At 41.5% G+C, this 19,447-nt stretch overlaps 1 protein-coding gene across 1 annotated transcript in view; it reads left to right on the top strand.

Annotated features, from left to right (window-relative positions):
- Positions 1 to 19,447, top strand: part of LOC126088480 (sialin-like) — a 281,989-nt gene that overhangs the window by 113,738 nt on the left and 148,804 nt on the right. The window contains exon 5 of the mRNA XM_049906622.1: positions 17,394 to 17,524. Coding sequence (XP_049762579.1) covers positions 17,394 to 17,524 — 131 coding nt within the window. The remainder of the gene's footprint in view (positions 1 to 17,393; positions 17,525 to 19,447) is intronic.

The following is a 19,447-nucleotide window of genomic DNA, read 5'->3' as shown; positions in this document are numbered from 1 at the left end:
GAGAATAGAGTTCACTTTTTGGATATCTATGCTTTGCATAAGTGTTTGTGAGATTTCAGTGAGGCTGATTACAAAAATAGCAACATATTGCTGCCGCTGAGACCGTCATGTACAATCATAACATAGATGGTTTGACAATATCTGAGCTGAAGGGCAAAATTTATTGAGTTAGGAGCACATATACAACTGAATTAAGGAAAATACAAGCAAGTGTAATTCTAGCTGTGGCAATGCTCTCGTCTACAAGACTAAAATCCCATCGTTCGAGTTGGCCGACTCTTTGTTAAGGGATACTGTTGACAGGAGGGAAGGCTATACAAATTCAAGAAGTTGCATTCTTTATTCAATCAATATTCATCTATTTAAAACATCGATGCAGTGCTCCCCATTCACATATATTAGAATTTTGAAATATTGCCACTGTAAAGATCTCTCTTCAAGAGAGTAGTTTGCAAACCATTCTCTGGCCGCGCGGGATTAGCCGAGCGGTGCCGGCATGGTAGCTCAGCGTGCACGGTCAGAGGGTTAGCTACCTTCCGTAATAAAAAACTGAGCGAACGGATCAACAAAGAATCTGAACGGCTGTCATCGGACGTCCGCCACGAACAAATTCATCGACCAATATAGAGCAAAATGAAAGCGGTCTAAGGCGCTGCAGTCATGGACTGTGCGGCTGGTCCCGGTGGAGGTTCGAGTCCTCCCTCAGGCATGCGTGTGTGTTTGTCCTTAGGATAATTTAGGTTAACTAGAGTGTAAGCTTAGGGACTGATGACCTTAGCAGTTCAGTCCCATAAGATTTCACACACATGTGAACATTTTTGAAACCATTCTCTTCGTAATGCGGCCTGCTTCGAGTAATTATTGTTGCTAATGTTAATAATGACTGTTAATCTTAATAACTATTGGTGTTAATGAAATAGCGCCATCACCAACTAAAACCGTATCCTACAGCATGTCAAGTGTTCTCAAGTGTAATGCACGCAATATGATATTTAATTTCTGTTCTGGTGATTCATTCATTACAGTACCTTTTTTCCTTGTCGCATAGTTAACTCTATTTAGAAGAAACGTGAAAAGTTCTGGTGACAGTCTAAGATAATTAAAAGAACTTCTTGGATCTTCCGTTGTAAATTATTTCAGCAAGGATGCTGAGCAACCGACCTGACACCTTTTCATCATCCAGTCAAGAATCGAAACACGTTTCTTATTCCCGAGTTCGAGTCTCGGTCGGGCAGACAGTTTTAATCTGCCAGGAAGTTTCATATCAGCGCACACTCCGCTGCAGAGTGAAAATCTCATTCTGGAAACATCCCCCAGGCTGTGGCTAAGCCATGTCTCCGCAATATCCTTTCTTTCAGGAGTGCAAGGTTCGCAGCAGAGCTTCTGTAAAGTTTGGAAGGTAGGAGACGAGGTACTGGCAGAAGTAAAGCTGTGAGTACCGGTCGTGAGTCGTGCTTCGGTAGCTCAGATGGTAGAGCACTTGCCCGCGAAAGGCAAAGTTCCAGAGTTCGAGTCTCGGTCGGGCACACAGTTTTAATCTGCCAGGAAGTTTCACGTTTCTTATTTTTTTCTTATGCAGCGATTCCACGCAACAAGCTTTAACTTCATCACAACTCGTGCAACGTGCAGCTGCCAAAACTTTCATTTCATTTACTACTCGAATGCAACCGAGATGGTGAACGGAAAACCAATCACTCTGATCTGCACTGCAGGCGCGTGTAATCATTGAGAACACTCTATTTATTTTTTTCGAACAACTTATTTAACCATACAGTGTATCTATCACGCTATCACAAAACACCAGTCCCAGATGTGCCCTGGGCCATGTTGCAAAGCCCACAGACATGCACCCAATCATAATTTCAGTACACACTATAGCAAGCTGCTAATAAATAATACATCACACAGCTGTGTAGATAAGCTCAGTACTCGTAAACTATCCTAATAACGCGTAGCAGAGCTTGCAGATCCGCTCGCAAAATAACTCAGCACGCGTGCGCAGGTACACCCCACTCCGCACCCTGCCCACAGGATCGTGAAGTCACCCATCCGTCTGATTTCAGACCTCGAAAACCCCTTGCTCGGCTTCCGCAAGCGTGAGTTGGCGCGGTCAACGCGCCCGTCAGCGGTCAAAGAACACACATACGTCTGTCCAGGACCGCGATCCCGAGCTGCGACCACCGAACGCGGGTGAAAGCCAACTTTATATCAAAGTAGCATAATTCCAAAGCGCAGCCTCCATACGCTAGGCACATCATAGCAGCACATGTCTTTACCTCCTATGACACTGTAGCACACTGCGCAATGCTCCTCACACGACATTACACGGCCCTTTAACTAAACATAACTACACATCCCTGCTCTCGCCTCGTCATGTGACCAGCCATCTAAAAACCTTCTCAATATTATTCTTACTTTACAACATTTTTTTTAAAAAATAAGATCTAATTTACACCTCCCACCGCAACTAACCTCACAACCGTCCCACCATCAACATACACAAACGTCCTCAACCCTATCTTAACACTCATATATCACCCCACAAACCATGCCCATCAATCAATTTACCATTCTCATCCCATCTTTTCGAATTACAAACGTAGCCTCTATCTAAACACCAATCAACTCATCTTTCTCGCACTTTCAACAGTAAAATTAATTTTACACACACCCAGAAATACCAAACGCAATTAAAGAGTCAAACTTTTAAACAGAGCATCAAGCACATAGGACAATATTCAAAGCCTGGTCCATATTTACCACCTCCACCTTCAATTAAATATTATTACCATTGCCGCAACATTCTGCCAGCGCTCGATTTGTACCTATTTTTCCGCTCTTAACTGTTGTCACTAGCAGTCGAATATCACTAACTATAGATTGCATAAATTTCCACATAAAAAAAACCTCGCCCCGCCGTTTAGAGACTCCTATATCTTAACACATAGCATCATTCAACTATCACTTGCTCTTATCTAATAACTCATCCATCAGGTCTGGGGGCAAGGTCATCCCTTTCTTTCTTTCTTTCTTTCTTTCTTTCTTTCAGCAGCAGACAGCTATTTTTTTTTTACAGTGGTAGCTAAACTGCGCCATCAACTTAACATCTCCATTCGCGAAACATATCTTCAAATACGTAAACACACTTACTCAATTACAAGCGGTCCCACTGAGGACATGACCTTCAATATTACACTTCTTAATCCAATAACCACCGAATCAAGTACTAAATGCTCAAACTAATCCCATAGCGCCTTCCAAAGTGAGTGTCCGAGCGCTGGCGGCATGTCAAAGCGACATATCTGTCCATCTAAACAGCCATCCACTCAGCCCCCAGGACCAGAATGCTGAAGTGGGCTCTCCCTATACCTGCTCTCCAGCTATTGTCTAACGACATACAGTGCACAAAAGGATTCCTGAATAGCGCAGATCTCTATCTCTCCCTTGCATCTCCAACAGGACATGTAAACAGTGTCTCCCCCAGTCAACGAACCCGATGTCATTCACCCTTCGCTCACAGTTTCCACTCGCCTATATAAAACCATATTCACTCCTGCCAAAACTCACTTAATAATAAAAAAGCATTCTCCCTTTCTGAGCATAGATGAGTATGCATTTATCTTCACCCATCTTATCTCTGCAATTAAAGTCAGAGAAAGACATATGTATTACCTTCTGCAACCTGTCTATAAACAGAACGATCTCAGTTACTACAACAGGACCTTGTTTTGACCATTCGCCGGAAATGCGTGCAATGTTGTACGCCTCAAACTAGGTACAAGTACAACAGATCCTCAACACCCTATCATGTTTATCCTCTACCATCAAACAGTGAAAAAGTCACGAACGCACCAATGCAATCCACCTCCAGCGCGGACAAACGAAATATACAATACTCCCCCCGAATAACTCAGAGTGCAACCATCCAAGAATTCCTAACAGCTCACCAAATCCAACACCTCAAACTACAAATGCCTATATGAACAAGATCATATTAAATATACACACATGTTGCAGAGACCCCTTTAAAGTTTGATTACCCATACTCTAAGCGAATGAGAAGCTGCCTCTGACCCTTGTTCAAACAGTGTTTTCTAACACGCTTTTGCACACTGCCGAGCATTTCGTCTTTCTGCCGCGACTTCGAAGTCATTATCTGATTCTAAACAGACATTAACATGGACTGATGCATGGTCTCTCACAGGAAACTATACCTTGCACCTTATAAATCATATTCTTACAGTCGATATCATAACATTGAATGTTTTTAAATAAAGGACACCCACAACACAAGGAAAATAGAAGAGCCTGCTGGCGTTGTAGCCACTTCCCTCGAAAGTGATTGACCACCTCTACATTTAAAGTCATATGTCGCAATGACCGAATAGTTTATAACTCTGCATTCAATTTCTAGTTATTGGTCATTTTTGCACACAAGTACAGGATCACCGTTTTCGGTGCTAGCAACCCAGGAAGTTGCGGTCCATCAACCAAAATTTCTCCCCCAACTCAAGCAAGCATTGTCAGTCAATCATTATGTAGTACCCAATGCACAGATGCGATGAATGAGACACCACCGATCTACTGCAATATTATCCATCACAGCTGATATCGCGAAAAATTTTACAGTAAGTCCAGCACCTGCCAATCATGTGACAGCTTGTTTTCTTAATTTCAGTATCATAGCTAAACCATACATCCTCTACTTTGCAAGTATCATTGCGACCATTCATAGATCACTGCTCAGCACGTCCATTCACACTTAATTCTCCAACACATAAAGACGATCAAATTATACCAGACAACGATATACATATTTCTAAGACCTCGCGCATAGTACTCGATCAATCTCTCTGCGTATGGCAGTCACAGAGCTATCTAGTCCTCTTACGTTAAAAGACCATCCTCACCTCGGCATTGACCTACCTTCCCCGAAACATCGCTACCCAATTATTCCTCAACCGAGCAGACAAATACAGCTACACTCCACCTCTCTTGACTGAATAGAGCTTTCCTAGTCCTAATCCATCCAAGTGCACCATATTTCTCGAAATGTAACCAAGTCTTTGAGCTTAGCACACCATATCGATCTACAGTAACAGATCTCAAAGTGCCTTAATTTAATAGCATACAGTTAAGAAGAACTAGAACGGAGCGATATTTATACACAATGTAGTTAGACACATTTTTAAGTAAATCATCCAATCTATTATGTGTAAAGTATTGTTCTAAGGTCCACGATCGGTGCACCGAAGGTTCCGGTAGGAGAGAGAGGGAGAGAGAGGGAGAGGGAGGGAGGGAGGGAGAGGGAGGGAGGGAGAGGGAGGGAGGGAGAGGGAGGGAGGGAGAGAGAGGGAGGGTTAGAGAGGGAGGGAGAGAGAGGGAGGGAGAGGGAGGGAGCGAGGGAGAGGGAGAGAGGGAGAGGGAGGGAGAGAGAGAACATAAACACACATACACACACACACACACACACACACACACACACACACACTCTCCTAAGACTAGAACGTTCAGCATTTAAAAACGGGCAATAACCTTAGATCTCTTACTTTTCCGTCCTGTCAGACATACATCCTTCTCCCCAGTCACCTTACGTTGAGCTGTCTCTACCCCAATCGTAAAACTTTTCCTTTCTTTGATACAAGCCCAATATAGCCCTGCGGATACGTCTAGCGCCCAATGATCACACCAGATCACAAGTCAGAAATAATACTATTACTCCATCAGGTCTATATAAAAAATGATAGTTATTAGCAGCCGGTACAGACTACAAGCAAACAGATACGTATAACAGCAGCGTCCAACATGTGAAAATTAAAATTCATCCCGTCACCAACTCTGTAAACACCCGTCTCTCGGGTAAGTGTGTACACAATGATTACAACCCCTCACAAATACCCACAGCTAACTTAGTTATGACGCTGAAGTCTCGATTTTACACCGAGCATGCGACAGGGTGGGGATCGGATAAATCAAAGTGCGTTTAGAGAAATGTGTCAACCTTCATCACACATGAGACGGAAGTCCTCTGATGACCTACGGATTCGCCGTTAACGATCGCAAGTAGACAGCGCTTTAAACCACATACCGAACACGTAGGTAAATGTTTTGCATTATTTACGAGCGGTTCGCATGTCTGTAGGCTGTGCTATGAGTTATTTTTAACTGTTTACAATTAGCAAATGTGTGTCTAGAACATTATAAATGAGTTATGTAGGAGAGTTTTGTATGTCCGTATGATGTGGAGCATGTCGGTGTGATACATATACTCCATTTCTAAATAAAGTAAATTCGTTCCTCCATCCGTGGACCTAGTGCAGGGTGAGTCCATTTACCAGAAACGTATAGGGAGAGGTTGAGTGCTAGTGGCTTAGTTTGTAACAATTTTCTTAGGTTGGTGGCGGAAGCGCAAGTGAGCTCTGTTTATTGGCAGATGTCAAACTTGGCGCTGGTTGTAAATTCAATTATTTAATATAGTGGGGTGGTGAGAGTGAATTAGTGAGCATTCCCGCGATGAGCAAACGCGCTGTCATACGGTCATGGTGGATTCCACAGTCAGTCAAACTCTGGCGCCAAAGGTATCCTTTGTCCGGCACGCGGTCGACAGGTTACGTCATGTCCGGCGTTAAGTGCTCGTGGTCGCGGAAAGATGTTTACGTAGTCGGACTCTGAGACAAGCGCGGCTGACCGTTTGTGGTTGGACCCTGAGGCGCCGCTCGCCGCCGCCTACCTGGCGCGCTGGGCGTGGCGGCTGTGCGGGCACCGTTGGTCGCTTGACATCAGACGGCCAGACAGCTGTTGATGGAGCGGGCTCAGCAGGCCGCGCGTACGTCAGCTGCGCTCTGGAGTTTCGCTGTGTGAGCCTGGAGAAGTCAGTTGGAACACACCTGCATGAACGTAATGTCTGAAATAAAGAGTCATTTTCGAAGTATTTACAGAAGGCTATGCCCGTCGCGTGTATGGAGGGTGTGTGACGTAAGCGGGGCGGCGGCGCAGCGATTATACAGTTATTACACGTGCGCGAGAGCGAGTCAATTAGCAGGCCTTCTAGAGTGGTTCAAACTTGCTGTTATATAGTCATGGCGGATTCCACTGTCGAGCAAACTTTGCCGCCAGAAGTGTAGCACTGCGTTCTTGCTCGCACAGGGACACATGGTGGATGGTGAGCGGTCGGCATCGACAGGTTTGAACGTGGCGCCAAAAGTGTAGCAGCGAACGGTCGACTGTTGTGTGATTCAGCTCTGAGGCAGACAATTTTGGCGGGAAACGTGCGGAGGGGACGAATACACATGGTGAGCGGACAAGGGGCCACTGTGACGTCAAACTCGACAAGTTCCAGCGTGTCCAGCGAAAACATGTTTACGACGTGGGAGCGATCGCTGGGCTCGCCCCCCGCACTAGTAGTTAGCCGCCTCACGTGACAGGCGTAGGCAGTGTCTCCGTGCGCTGGCCTGGTGGTGGCAGCGAGCATTTGAACTAATTCAGTTGGAGTGCGGATGTCATGGTGACTGCACTGCGATATCAAAGATGTGTGTGCTGACTGTGTTGGAGAACAAGTGATGACTGTGCTGCTCGAAATAAAGTCTTCAGTCCCTTCCTCCTGCAAAATCAAAGGATGTGAATTACGTTACTATAAGTGCAGTTTATTATTTGACGCGATTATGATAGGTTACCAGTGAAAAAGATAAGTGACAGAGAAAGCTCGTACATGTGATCAATTATGGTGTTGGGATTTGAACTTGTGATAGATTTTTGTTATGGATGTAAGGAAAATAGCTTTATCACCGAGAAAATCGGACATCTTGAATAAATAATAAATGATAATAATAAATAGAAGTACAGTTTTCGAGAGAATATCGTGTTGGAATTTGAATTTTGCGCAATTTTCTAGTGGAGGTAGGCCTATAAGAATAAATGACAATGAATGATAATAAATGATAATGAATGATAATAAATGACAATGAATGATAATGAATGTTAATAAATAATAATGAATAATAATAAACAAAAGTAAGGTTTTGCAGTCATTATCGTGTTGGAATTTGAATTTGGAGGCAGTTCAATAATAATATATGATAATAAATAATAATAAATGATAATGAATGATAATAAATGACAATGAATGATAATGAATGTTAATAAATGATAATGAAAAATAATAAACAAAAGTTAGGTTTTGCAGCCACTATCGCGTTGGAATTTTAATTTGGAGGGAATCTCTAGTGCAGGGAGATCAATAATAATAAATAATAATAAATGATAATAAATAATAATAAATGATAATTAATGATAATGAATGATAATAAATAATAATGAATGTTGATGAATGATAATAATAATAATAAAGATAAGTACAGTCTTTGCATGCATTATCCTGTTTGAATTCAAACTTCCCGCCATTTTTCTTTTGGAGGCTTATGTTAGCGGACGTAGCACAATTCGACTATTTTCCCGCCAAAATTCAAACTTCTCGCCATTTTTTCTTGAGGTTAGGTTAGCGGACATAGCACAATTGGACTATTCTCCCGGCAAAATGCGCCATATTGGATGCCGTCATGCGCTGTTGCCAAGTCTACATGCCGCCATCTTGGATGACGTCATCGCCGCCATCTTGAATAAATTTGGCAACAATGGAGAGTGGGGTGGCACCCCCCTTGTCCCCCTACTGATGGCCTATTGAAAATGTATCCTTGACAGCTGCAAAGCTGGTGTTCACTTAGGCCCAGCAGCCCCTCGTCTTGATTGATTACAGAAGTTAGTGTTGTCTCAGTCTCATTACTAAGAGGGAAGATCGGCAAGTAAAGCACAATAATTTTTTTCTCTCCTGGTGTTGCAGCTGAAATGTTGAAACTTCAAGACGATATAGTTTGTGGTTGGCACTACAGAGGGTATTTTGTTTTCATGTGCATCTCTAGCATGGGTAGCCTGAACTACGAAACAAAATATCGTGCATGTTACTGTCGTCAACATGTGAAGTGAAATTCACAGGGTGTAGCGTGTATGCGGACGACAGTACGGACCATGGCATTGTCTCCAGGTGGTGTGTATTCTTCCAAGACGGCAATGTGAACCTTAGTCATTCGCCATGCTCCGTGCGGGCGGTAACAGCTGCAACCCCGCAGAATTTCGCACCTATTGAGGCAGTACATTTCAACGACTAGAGTGTGAAATTGCGTACCATATAGCAACACTTCAACATTTCCTAAGCTGCAGTGTACGATATTATTCATGACACATTGAAATTTTGTAAAGTTACTGCTCATGGGTTCCTTAGAACCTGACAGACAACCAGAAAGGCCAGTGCATGATGATAAGCTTGGATCTCCTTAACGCGCCTTACGCTGCACAAGGACAAGGACTTTCTGAAAGGAATTGTGTAACGTTGTTGCTTTAATTTTCTTTGAAAGCGGTGCTGATAGACAATAAAAGCGGTTTAAAAGCTGTGAGCTGTCTGGGGAAGTTAACCTTGCATTACTGAGCAACTGTTTCACCAGGTATCCAGTCTAGCTTACCAAGTTCCCAACCAGACTAACATTAATTATAATCTTTTAATAGTCATACGACAACCGGTGATATATATACATATATATAAAAGAGAATTTAAATAAAAAGAAATAAATCAGTTTATATTTGGAAATTTATTTTAACATTGATCATTGAAATTTCAGCATGTTAAACTTGAGTCATAACTAAGCTGGTGCCTTATTTAGGATTGTGTAAATGTGAGTTTCTAATCTTACGGAACACATCAAATAGGGAGCCAAGATTGGGAGACTACATACAACACTGCATTCATAAAATAACACACGAAGAACGTTGAAACATATGCAAGAGGAAAGAAATTAACCATAACCAACCGACTCAATTTTCACCCAAAGAAGTTACGTTCGTAGCGCAATCCTGTCCGCCATGTAATTACCACACACTGGTATACTAAATACATACTAACTCTCTGTGAAATCTTCCCGAAAAGAATAGCTAAGGGCTACTTTGATGATTACACCACATGCTTCACGTGATCAACTTTGTTTACACAAAGAGTGTAACTCCACAATAATTTTGATAATTAAAATAAATTAGATCGAAAAGCAATTTACAAAAGAAAAACCTTGAACTGGTTACTAACGTCTTACTATTAACCTGATGGGTCAAACAATTTTATAAGCACGTGGTACTGGTCTCGCAAAGTACACCCCACGTGGGTTGAACATAAAGAAAAGTTACTATATTGAAAAATATTGTCAAGACGAGACGTTATAATCTCACGCACATTCGCATTTAAGATTGATGATCTTAGTTAGAGTTACTGATCAACACATGGTTCCACTTTACTCACAAAGTAGTGACAAAGTAACTACTGGAAGATATTCTGAACTTCACACATGAAATACACTGCGTTGCAATTTAAGATAACATTAGATATTTTAGAGCTAAACCTGAAATAAAGGTGATTAAATTTTCAGTTAGGCTGAACTTAAGAAATCCATTGTCCTACGGACTTAGCAGACACGCGCTTAGCCGGAGATCTTACCACTTCAGATGCTCACCGCGGACAGACTGACTTGGTCCCTTCCTGAGGGTGGCTCACAAATACAAACGGAAGTGGCCAGAGGGGCAGCTTCCTATACCAACATGACAAGGGACGGACAGGACCATACTAAGAATAGAAACCTCTCTGCTTTTAGAAAGCATAGCTACCTGTTCCGACGTTGGTCCTACTGTTCTCTAGCAGACAGGCTTGTCTGCTACCCTCAAGCATGCAACTAGAAATACATTTGGTCATTCATCCTCTCACACAGAAGGGAAGGGCGATGACAGTATCTTATCATATACAATATATAAAAGAAAGCGGATGTAGGTTCCGTATGAGACTGTGTGACGTGAATTACATATAAACTGTGTTTTAAAGTGTAGTAGTGTGACAGATCGTTCTTGTTTATGTGTAAAAGTAACACGTTCCATTACTCAGTCTCCTTCCAGATAGTCAGAAACGCCACAGTAGATTTAGAAGAGGAATTTATGCCGCAAATGACAACAGATTTAAGAAATTAACTTGAAAGGAATCCAACAGAGACCTTTCAATCGTCGCTAGTGACGAGTTGTGGGCGTTTCACTACGTACCCTAAACCAAGCAGGCCTCTACAGAGAGGAAGCATGCTGGTTCGCCAGTAAGAAAAAAAATTCAAAGTCACTCATTCTGCTAGGAAAGTGCTTGTGACAGCCTTCTGGGATATGCATGGTGTGTTATTGGCGGACTTCATTGAACACGGGACCATTGTGAATGCTGCTATCTACATTGGTGGACTTCACTGAACATGGGACCACTGTGAATGCTGCTGCCTACATTAAAGCTTCGGTTGAGTTGCGTCGTGTGCTTCGTGGCAAACGCCATAATATTAATGCTGACCGTGTCAAGCTTCTTCATGATAATGTTCGCCCCCATGGTGCTGCTCCTGTTCGTGAGAAAATCGCCCAGTTTGGGTAGGAGGTGCTTCAGCATACACCATGCATTCCGGAACTTGAACCGTCAGACTTTCTTCTATTTGGTCGGCCAACATCGCTTTGTGACAGGTGCGGAAGTGAAATCAGCAGTTCGCAGATGATTGTGCTCGAACCAAACGGACTCCCGCGAACAGGGCCTACTGAAACTGGTACCTGGATTGAAGAAATGTGTTGAGAACTTTGATTACTATGTATAAAATTAGGTAAAAGATGGAAGTTCATTTGTGATTTTTTTGTTTTGTTACCGATTAATCTTTCTGCTAATAAAATTGTTGTGCGTTACTTTTCGAAGTTCCCTCGAATATGCAAGCTCAGATGCGGTAGCCTCTGTTTTATTCCTGCAGTGTTTATATTTGTGTTTCTATCCAAATGTTTGAGTGAAGCGAAAGCAAGACTCCCTGGAAATTTCAGAGTCAATTTTTGTCCGAATCTTCGTAGACAAGCGAAGAGTAGGAAATGAACAAATAGGGTGTCAATTTGACCAGCGTGAGGTTCTAGTGTTGCAAACAAAGACTTAATTCCATGAAAGTAATCAGGGTGATTAAGATAAATTTAATTGGTGGTTTGATGGAAAATTACACGATGAGTATTTGTTTGCATTTTCATAGGCAGTAATCAGAGTAATTAGGACAAAATATGAAACTAAAAAATTTTGAAAAAATGTGGGCGTATGTTCTGTGTACTGACTTGTCAAAAAATAATAAATAAAATAGATTAGGGAAACATTTTACGCACCGTTGTATGATGCTCGAACTCTTGTACAGAAAACGAGATGCCTAATGGGATTTTAAAGTTCAGTGTTTCGCTTAGGACCTTATAATTTTGAAAAGTACTAGAGGGTGTTTCTCTGGCGAAATTTCAGTCTGTGATCTCCTTACGACACTGATGTATGAGCATCTCAGCTTCTGTATGTGATTTCGAGCATCTTTCAAAGGCTCTTCAAATGTTCCTCAAAACTTTTTAAGAATTTACAGTTCAACCAGACAAAAATCGCCTAGTACTCTTTAAAATTCTGAGACTATACACTAAACATTGAACTTTAAATCCTGTCAGCACCTCATTTGCTGTATACGATTTCCATCGTCGTTTAAAGGTGCTTAAAATGTTTCCGTCATCTATTTTACTTCTTACTTTTAGACAAATCTTTTCATAAAACATTTGGGGTTCGAGTGCCGTAATGGTCACGTAAATAAAGAACCATTATTACGTGAAGACGTTATCATTTGGCCTGCTTGTCGACTGATTTTACGCTACTGGGCTAAACCCAAATATGAAGTCTATGCACAGAATCCGTGGATCCAGGAGGATTTAAAAGGTTCGTTATGGAAGTGTTTATGACCACATTATTTTGTGATTTCCTTTTTGTTACTGTTGCGGATTAATTTTGCAATGCAAGTGTGCGTCTTGGCATTAAACTCATGACGCAAAGTTATTATGAACTGTTAGCGCAGTTAACTGCTGAATTATCCTCAGATTCCACGTCCTTTGTCTTCCAGATGATGTGTTGGTCCAACCACATATAGCAAAATGTGAGTAATACAGTTTTAAAGTGAACCTTGCACCACTGTTCTGCTTTTGTTAGCAGACTCTCTTAGCTGTATCAAGCTGGTGCTCTCCGCCACAACAGTTCCTTATAACATGAACTTACATATTAGGCAGCAATCGGTTTCGTGATAAAAACAAGTGTTGTTATTTCTTTGAAACTACTATTCGGATTTTGAAGCGTGAAACGACGTTGAATTCATCTCATTTAGAACTACAATGCTAGCAGCGGAAGTTACTAAAGTTCCATTTGAAAAAAGCCAAGTTGATACCGACACCTCTGTAACTAATCCATACATATAAGTATTACAAAAATATATGTATGTGTGTGATTGTATGTATACATGTTCCACATCTCCTAAACCACTGGACAGATTTGAACCAAACTTGGTACACATATACCTTACTGTCGTGCAACATCACGGTGGGGCTAAGAACAACCTCCCTGTCAAAGGGGTGGGGGTGGGGGTGAGAGATAAGCGAAGCCCGCGATGCAAGAATTTCCAGAATTCATTCATCAAGTGCTTGAGAATGAGATCACTATGCGTCTTCCAACAAACCTTACGTATAATTTCAAATCATTATGAAACTTTTTCTCACTGACAACGCCTGCAAAATGATGAAATGAAAAATGTTCGTCGCTTGCTATTTTTTCGCTGCTCATGCAGTAAACGTACCGAGTGAGGCATGAGCTAATAATTTATTATTTATTTACTGCTAATTGTGTTCCTGACACATTTCATAAACAGTATGCACATATACCACTGAACGGTAGTTCAAAATTATGTCATTGTACAACATACACTTCAGGGGACACGAAATCATAATCAATGACATGCATTAAAAATTGCCCCATCATGCATGACGTTTAAATTTGTTATATCATCGCTACTAATTCCATTCGTAACACATTTTGCAGACAGTATTCACATACGCCTCTGAATGTACCCACAAAATTATTTCATTGTACAACACACAGTTCAGGAGATATGACGTCATAGTCATTAAGTACAAGGCCAGATGCTGCGTGGTACAGACGTAGATGCACAGCTGTAACTAAATACCTTGGCGACGCCGGGTTTCGCCAGTAGTGTAGCTATAAAAAGAGTCTGTACGCTATAGCATTTAGTGAGGACTTTCTCACAATTCATTTGGGCGAAATCATAATTACGATATCTGGCACGATTCAGGAAATATCCAAGGTACACAGCTTAGCTGAATCAGCCTGTAGTACGATTAAGAAAGATGTTATTAAAACAGCTCCTCAACACCGACGTGTGGTAGTCCAAAAATGTAAAATAAGACTGGAATAGGGTTTTTCAATATCGCCATTTGTTAGTTTCTTTGATGTCTGGTGAAGGAAGAATAGATTAATTAAAAGTATAAAGCAATAACAAATATTACTAAGAAAGTTAAATGTACACAATCACTTTAATGTTGCATTATCATCCGCCAATGCATCTCATACGGATTAACTAAATCTACTCTTAAGTAAGGAATTGCTAACAACAGGTTTATAATAACCTTTGTATCCCAAAATGAAGCTTCATCTCAAGGTGACATACATTCTGTAAATACAATCACTACATAATAAGTGACATTAGAGTAATCCTTTCACTCAGTACATAGAAATATGAGATTTATAATAAATTCCTCATATTACTTGTAAATAAACATAAATTAAGGATTTAACTTGCATTTCATTTTAATATGAACAACACTATTAAACATTATTTCAAGTTCCAAGCTGCAGCACATACTTTTCAACAAACCAATTGTAATTAAAATAATTAAATATGGTTTTAGTACATATCTATAGTTCGATTAATATTAAACTTTTTAGTATTGGTAAAGCTATTACTGAATTATTTATGATTATAAATAAACCATTTCTGTAGTTTTGTATTTACATCATTTTCAGTGTGGGGAGCTACTTTGCATTAATTATACACAGTTGGGTGTATTAAGTTACAGCAAGCTACAATTATACAGACTAATTAAAAGTAATGAATGTAGATGCAGAATTTAAAATTTTAAAAATAATGTAATTGCTTTTATTTCCACATCAGATACATTTTTGGTGAGGGCTAAATTCATGGTTGCTATCCTTTACAATATTGCTTCACACATTACTCTGAAGTGTTTAAACCAAAACAACTAACACATTTTCACCATGAGCTAAGATTTAAAATCAATAATATGCCCATCTATTAACATTAATCTCAAGGTTAATTTCCTTCAGTCACTTTTTAACAAGTCAAAAATTGGGAGGTGAACTTTTTGGGGTGCTTTGTAGCGTGCCATTATTAGGTTGTTTGTGGTCAGTGTGCTGGCACTGAAAAACTCATTGTGTTCGTGCTGCATTTGTGAAACAGTAGTACCTATTGGTGCCAGGTGTTGCTTGTCTATTGGAGTAGATGGACTGGACTCGACCAGTTGTTTAAGAGCAATGTCTCTGACCAATTGTCGTCACTGATGTTCACAACTACAGTCCTGACCGTGCTTCACCCAGACATTGGGGTGTAGCAAAAAACTACCCAACAGCAGGAGTGGCTCAAAACATTTTATCTCGCCAGGCATTCTACAAAATTTTAACATAGCTGAGTCCTTACTTTTCACTTATCTATCTTCAGTTCTTTCACAACCAAGAGAGTTATTTTTTGCGAAAAAAGGATACCTGCCAAAACTTGTCTGTCTAAAACATTTTAGAATAATTGTTAGTTTGCTGGTATGTCTGCCAGAAACTGAAAACGTCATGTCCTAATCTGAAACGCATTCACGGCCCACTATCGCTGACCTTGCACACCAATGGCAAGCGGAAGTCCCTCCCGCAAACAAAACGGCTGTGGGGACGCCTGTGTCATAACCATATGACGAGACGTTTCCCCTCTCCTCATCAGACTTGTCCATGTGTAGTTGCATTACAGGCTACACTATGGGTTGTGACCCGCGTTTCAAGCAGAGGATTACTACTGAAAGCAGTGAAGCCACAACTCAACACACAAACAGGAAAATGTATAACACTGCGAAGGAAAAGACAGATGGAGATTTGTTGTCACAAGAAGTGTACTATTTGTGCAACTGCTCCCAATTCTGGGCTTTTTTATTCTAAATTGCTATAAGATGAAAAACTTCGAGCAGTTAAAATTTCGTGCCTGTCGTTTGCCAAACTAACGTTACTGTGTGTAGCTCAGTGTACTGTAAATGTCGTTTTTGCTGTGTGTAGCACTGTGTACTGTAAATGACATTTTGATTTGCCCATTCGTTTATGTCTTTCAGCAAGAGAAAACAAACAGTTCGCGTTGTTTTGCGGACACTACCCACGACTCCAACCTACAGCTCCAAAAGTAACAGCACCACCACTAGGATTCACTGTTGGAAGAAGACAGTTTGGACTACACAGATGTCGTAGTTTCCAGTACACAAAACAGCTCCCTCCGTATGGAACATAGCAGTTTGTTAATTTGTCGATAGTTCGGGTTTTGTGTTCCTTGCCCCGCTCAACCCGCTCCTTTTCGTTCACTTCTTGTGCACGAGGTTTGGCTACGGGATACCTATCATAAATCTCCTCTTTCTCGAAGTATTGTTTTCCTTGATACCCTACTCTCTAGACTCGTGACAACTTGACAGTCAGTTTCATGGTAGTGACATTGTTATTAAAAGTAATGTAAGCTTTAATAACTCTATTAGTAGGCTCAGTTCTTCTTATGTTGCTATGTACAGACGACGTTTTCTCTAAAACTGTGTTAGCCATCACGATGTTATATGCAGCAGTTCTAACCGCCCACAGTACTCTTACGGATGCGACTGATATCATAGACACACCACTAGACGGGCACCATCTTCAGACGTCTGTGAACAGTACAACCAGTCAATGATCATAGATGTGCTATTAGCTGGAAAGCATGTCGCGAGATGTTGCGGTTAAAGGAAAGAGGGAAACTATAACAAAGTCTGTGCTTTTCAGTTAATTGCTGTACACATCTTGTAGCAGCGTAAGCCACAGTACTCTACCATCTCCTTTCCCAGCCCTGATACAATTCCTGCATATCAAATGGTGATGAGGAATCTCTCGTAGTGGTGTTCGGAAATTGTAGATGGAAACGTGTCAATGAAAGTTTGAGCCAGGGCTTGGAGATGTTCTTAAATATTCTGATAGTTAAGACACCTGATCGCAAATAGCAGTAACGTGAAGTTTAGTCCTAATCCAGCTCAAATCTCCTTGGTCACGACAAATCACACTTTGTGTAATGCCAGAAAATGTACTCTGGAAACCTGTGTGTTGTTATTATTTTAGAGCACAGCGAACCTGACATGTGCCTTTTTTGCCGTACTGTGTTTGGCAACAGGCTTCGTCGGCCTGGCCTGGACGGCGCTGTGGGTCCTGGTAGTACGCCGCGCGCCGAAGGAGGACCACCATATCGACCCCCGGGAGCAGCAGTACATCGAGGAGTCACTGGGCGGGCCACCCGAACAACAGGTGAGCGGTTTGATGCACTTCCCCACTCCTGTGCTCTTCACAACTCCAGCATCCCACACCATCAAACATCTGCCTTCTGTACAAATGTCGACGCCTGCCCCTTTTCAAGAAGGGACGTCGAACAGATGTGCAGAACTATAGACCTATATCTCTAACGTCGATCAGTTGTAGAATTTTGGAACACGTATTGTGTTCGAGTATAATGACTTTTCTGGAGACTAGAAATCTATTCTGTAGGAATCAGCATGGGTTTCGAAAAAGACGGTCATGTGAAACCCAGCTCGCGCTATTCGTCCACGAGACTCAGAGAGCCATAGACACGGGTTCACAGGTAGATGCCGTGTTTCTTGACTTCCGCAATGCGTTCGATACAGTTCCCCACAGTCGTTTAATGAACAAAGTAAGAGCATATGGACTATCAGACCAATTGTGTGATTGGATTGAGGAGTTCCTAGATGACAGGACGCAGCATGTCATTCTCAATGGAGAGAAGTCTTCCGAAGTAAGAGTGATTTCAGGTGTGCCGCAGGGGAGTGTCATAGGACCGTTGCTATTCACAATATACATAAATGACCTGGTGGATGACATCGGAAGTTCACTGAGGCTTTTTGCAGATGATGCTGTGGTGTATCGAGAGGTTGTAACAATGAAAAATTGTACTGAAATGCAGGAGGATCTGCAGCGAATTGACGCATGGTGCGGGGAATGGCAATTGAATCTCAATGTAGACAAGTGTAATGTGCTGCGAATACACAGAAAGATAGATCCTTTATCATTTAGCTACAAAATAGCAGGTCAGCAACTGGAAGCAGTTAATACCATAAATTATCTGGGAGTACGCATTAGGAGTGATTTAAAATGGAATGATCATATAATGTTGATCGTCGGTAAAGCAGATGCCAGACTGAGATTCATTGGAAGAATCCTAAGGAAATGCAATCCGAAAACAAAGGAAGTAGGTTACAGTACGCTTGTTCACCCACTGCTTGAATACTGCTCAGCAGTGTGGGATCCGTACCAGATAGGGTTGATAAAGATATAGAGAAGATCCAACGGAGAGCATCGCTCTTCGTTACAGGATCATTTAGTAATCGCGAAAGCGTTACGGAGATGATAGATAAACTCCAGTGGAAGACTCTGCAGGAGAGACGCTCAGTAGCTCGGTACGGGCTTTTGTCAAAGTTTCGAGAACATACCTTCACCGAAGAGTCAAGCAGTATATTGCTCCATCCTACGTATATCTCGCGAAGAGGCCATGAGGATAAAATCAGAGAGATTAGAGCCCACACAGAGGCATATCGACAATCCTTCTTTCCACGAACAATACGAGACTGGAATAGAAGGGAGAACCGATAGAGGTACTCAAGGTACCCTCCGCCACACACCGTCAGGTGGCTTGCGGAGTATGGATGTAGATGTAGATGTAGATTCTTCTCGTCCATCAACGCTTCATCTTAAGTTTTCAGAAACGGCTCAGGTCATATCTGCCCAACCATAATATCTCTTCCGTTCATTATCTTCTCCAATAGGCATTTATCGTCGTTGAATCGTTGCAAGACTCCTTCGTTCTTCTCTCCATCAAACACCTAATCTTCAACAATCTCCTGTAGCACCACAGGCGATCTAATCGTTTCGTTTCTGTCTTTCTTACTTTTCACATGTCTCACTCACACACCGAAAAGAACTAAACACAGCTTTTCGTAAATCTTTTTCTGCATTCAAGACTGATGTTTTTGAATGTTAGTGCTGTTTCTTTTTATAGAAGGCCATTCTGGATTCCAATTCTGTCTATTGCACAACCCTCTTTTAAATAAACTGCCAACGGAAAACGTGAGGCATGCAGAAGATGAGGAGGAAACGAAAAGAAACCTTGGGTAGGTGATGTTTCAATGATTTCAGAATCGAGTCAAGTTTACAAAGAAC

Source organism: Schistocerca cancellata, chromosome 6, assembly GCF_023864275.1.
Source record: "Schistocerca cancellata isolate TAMUIC-IGC-003103 chromosome 6, iqSchCanc2.1, whole genome shotgun sequence".
Taxonomy (NCBI): Eukaryota; Metazoa; Arthropoda; class Insecta; order Orthoptera; family Acrididae; genus Schistocerca; species Schistocerca cancellata.
This window is presented reverse-complemented; position numbering and strand designations above follow the sequence as displayed.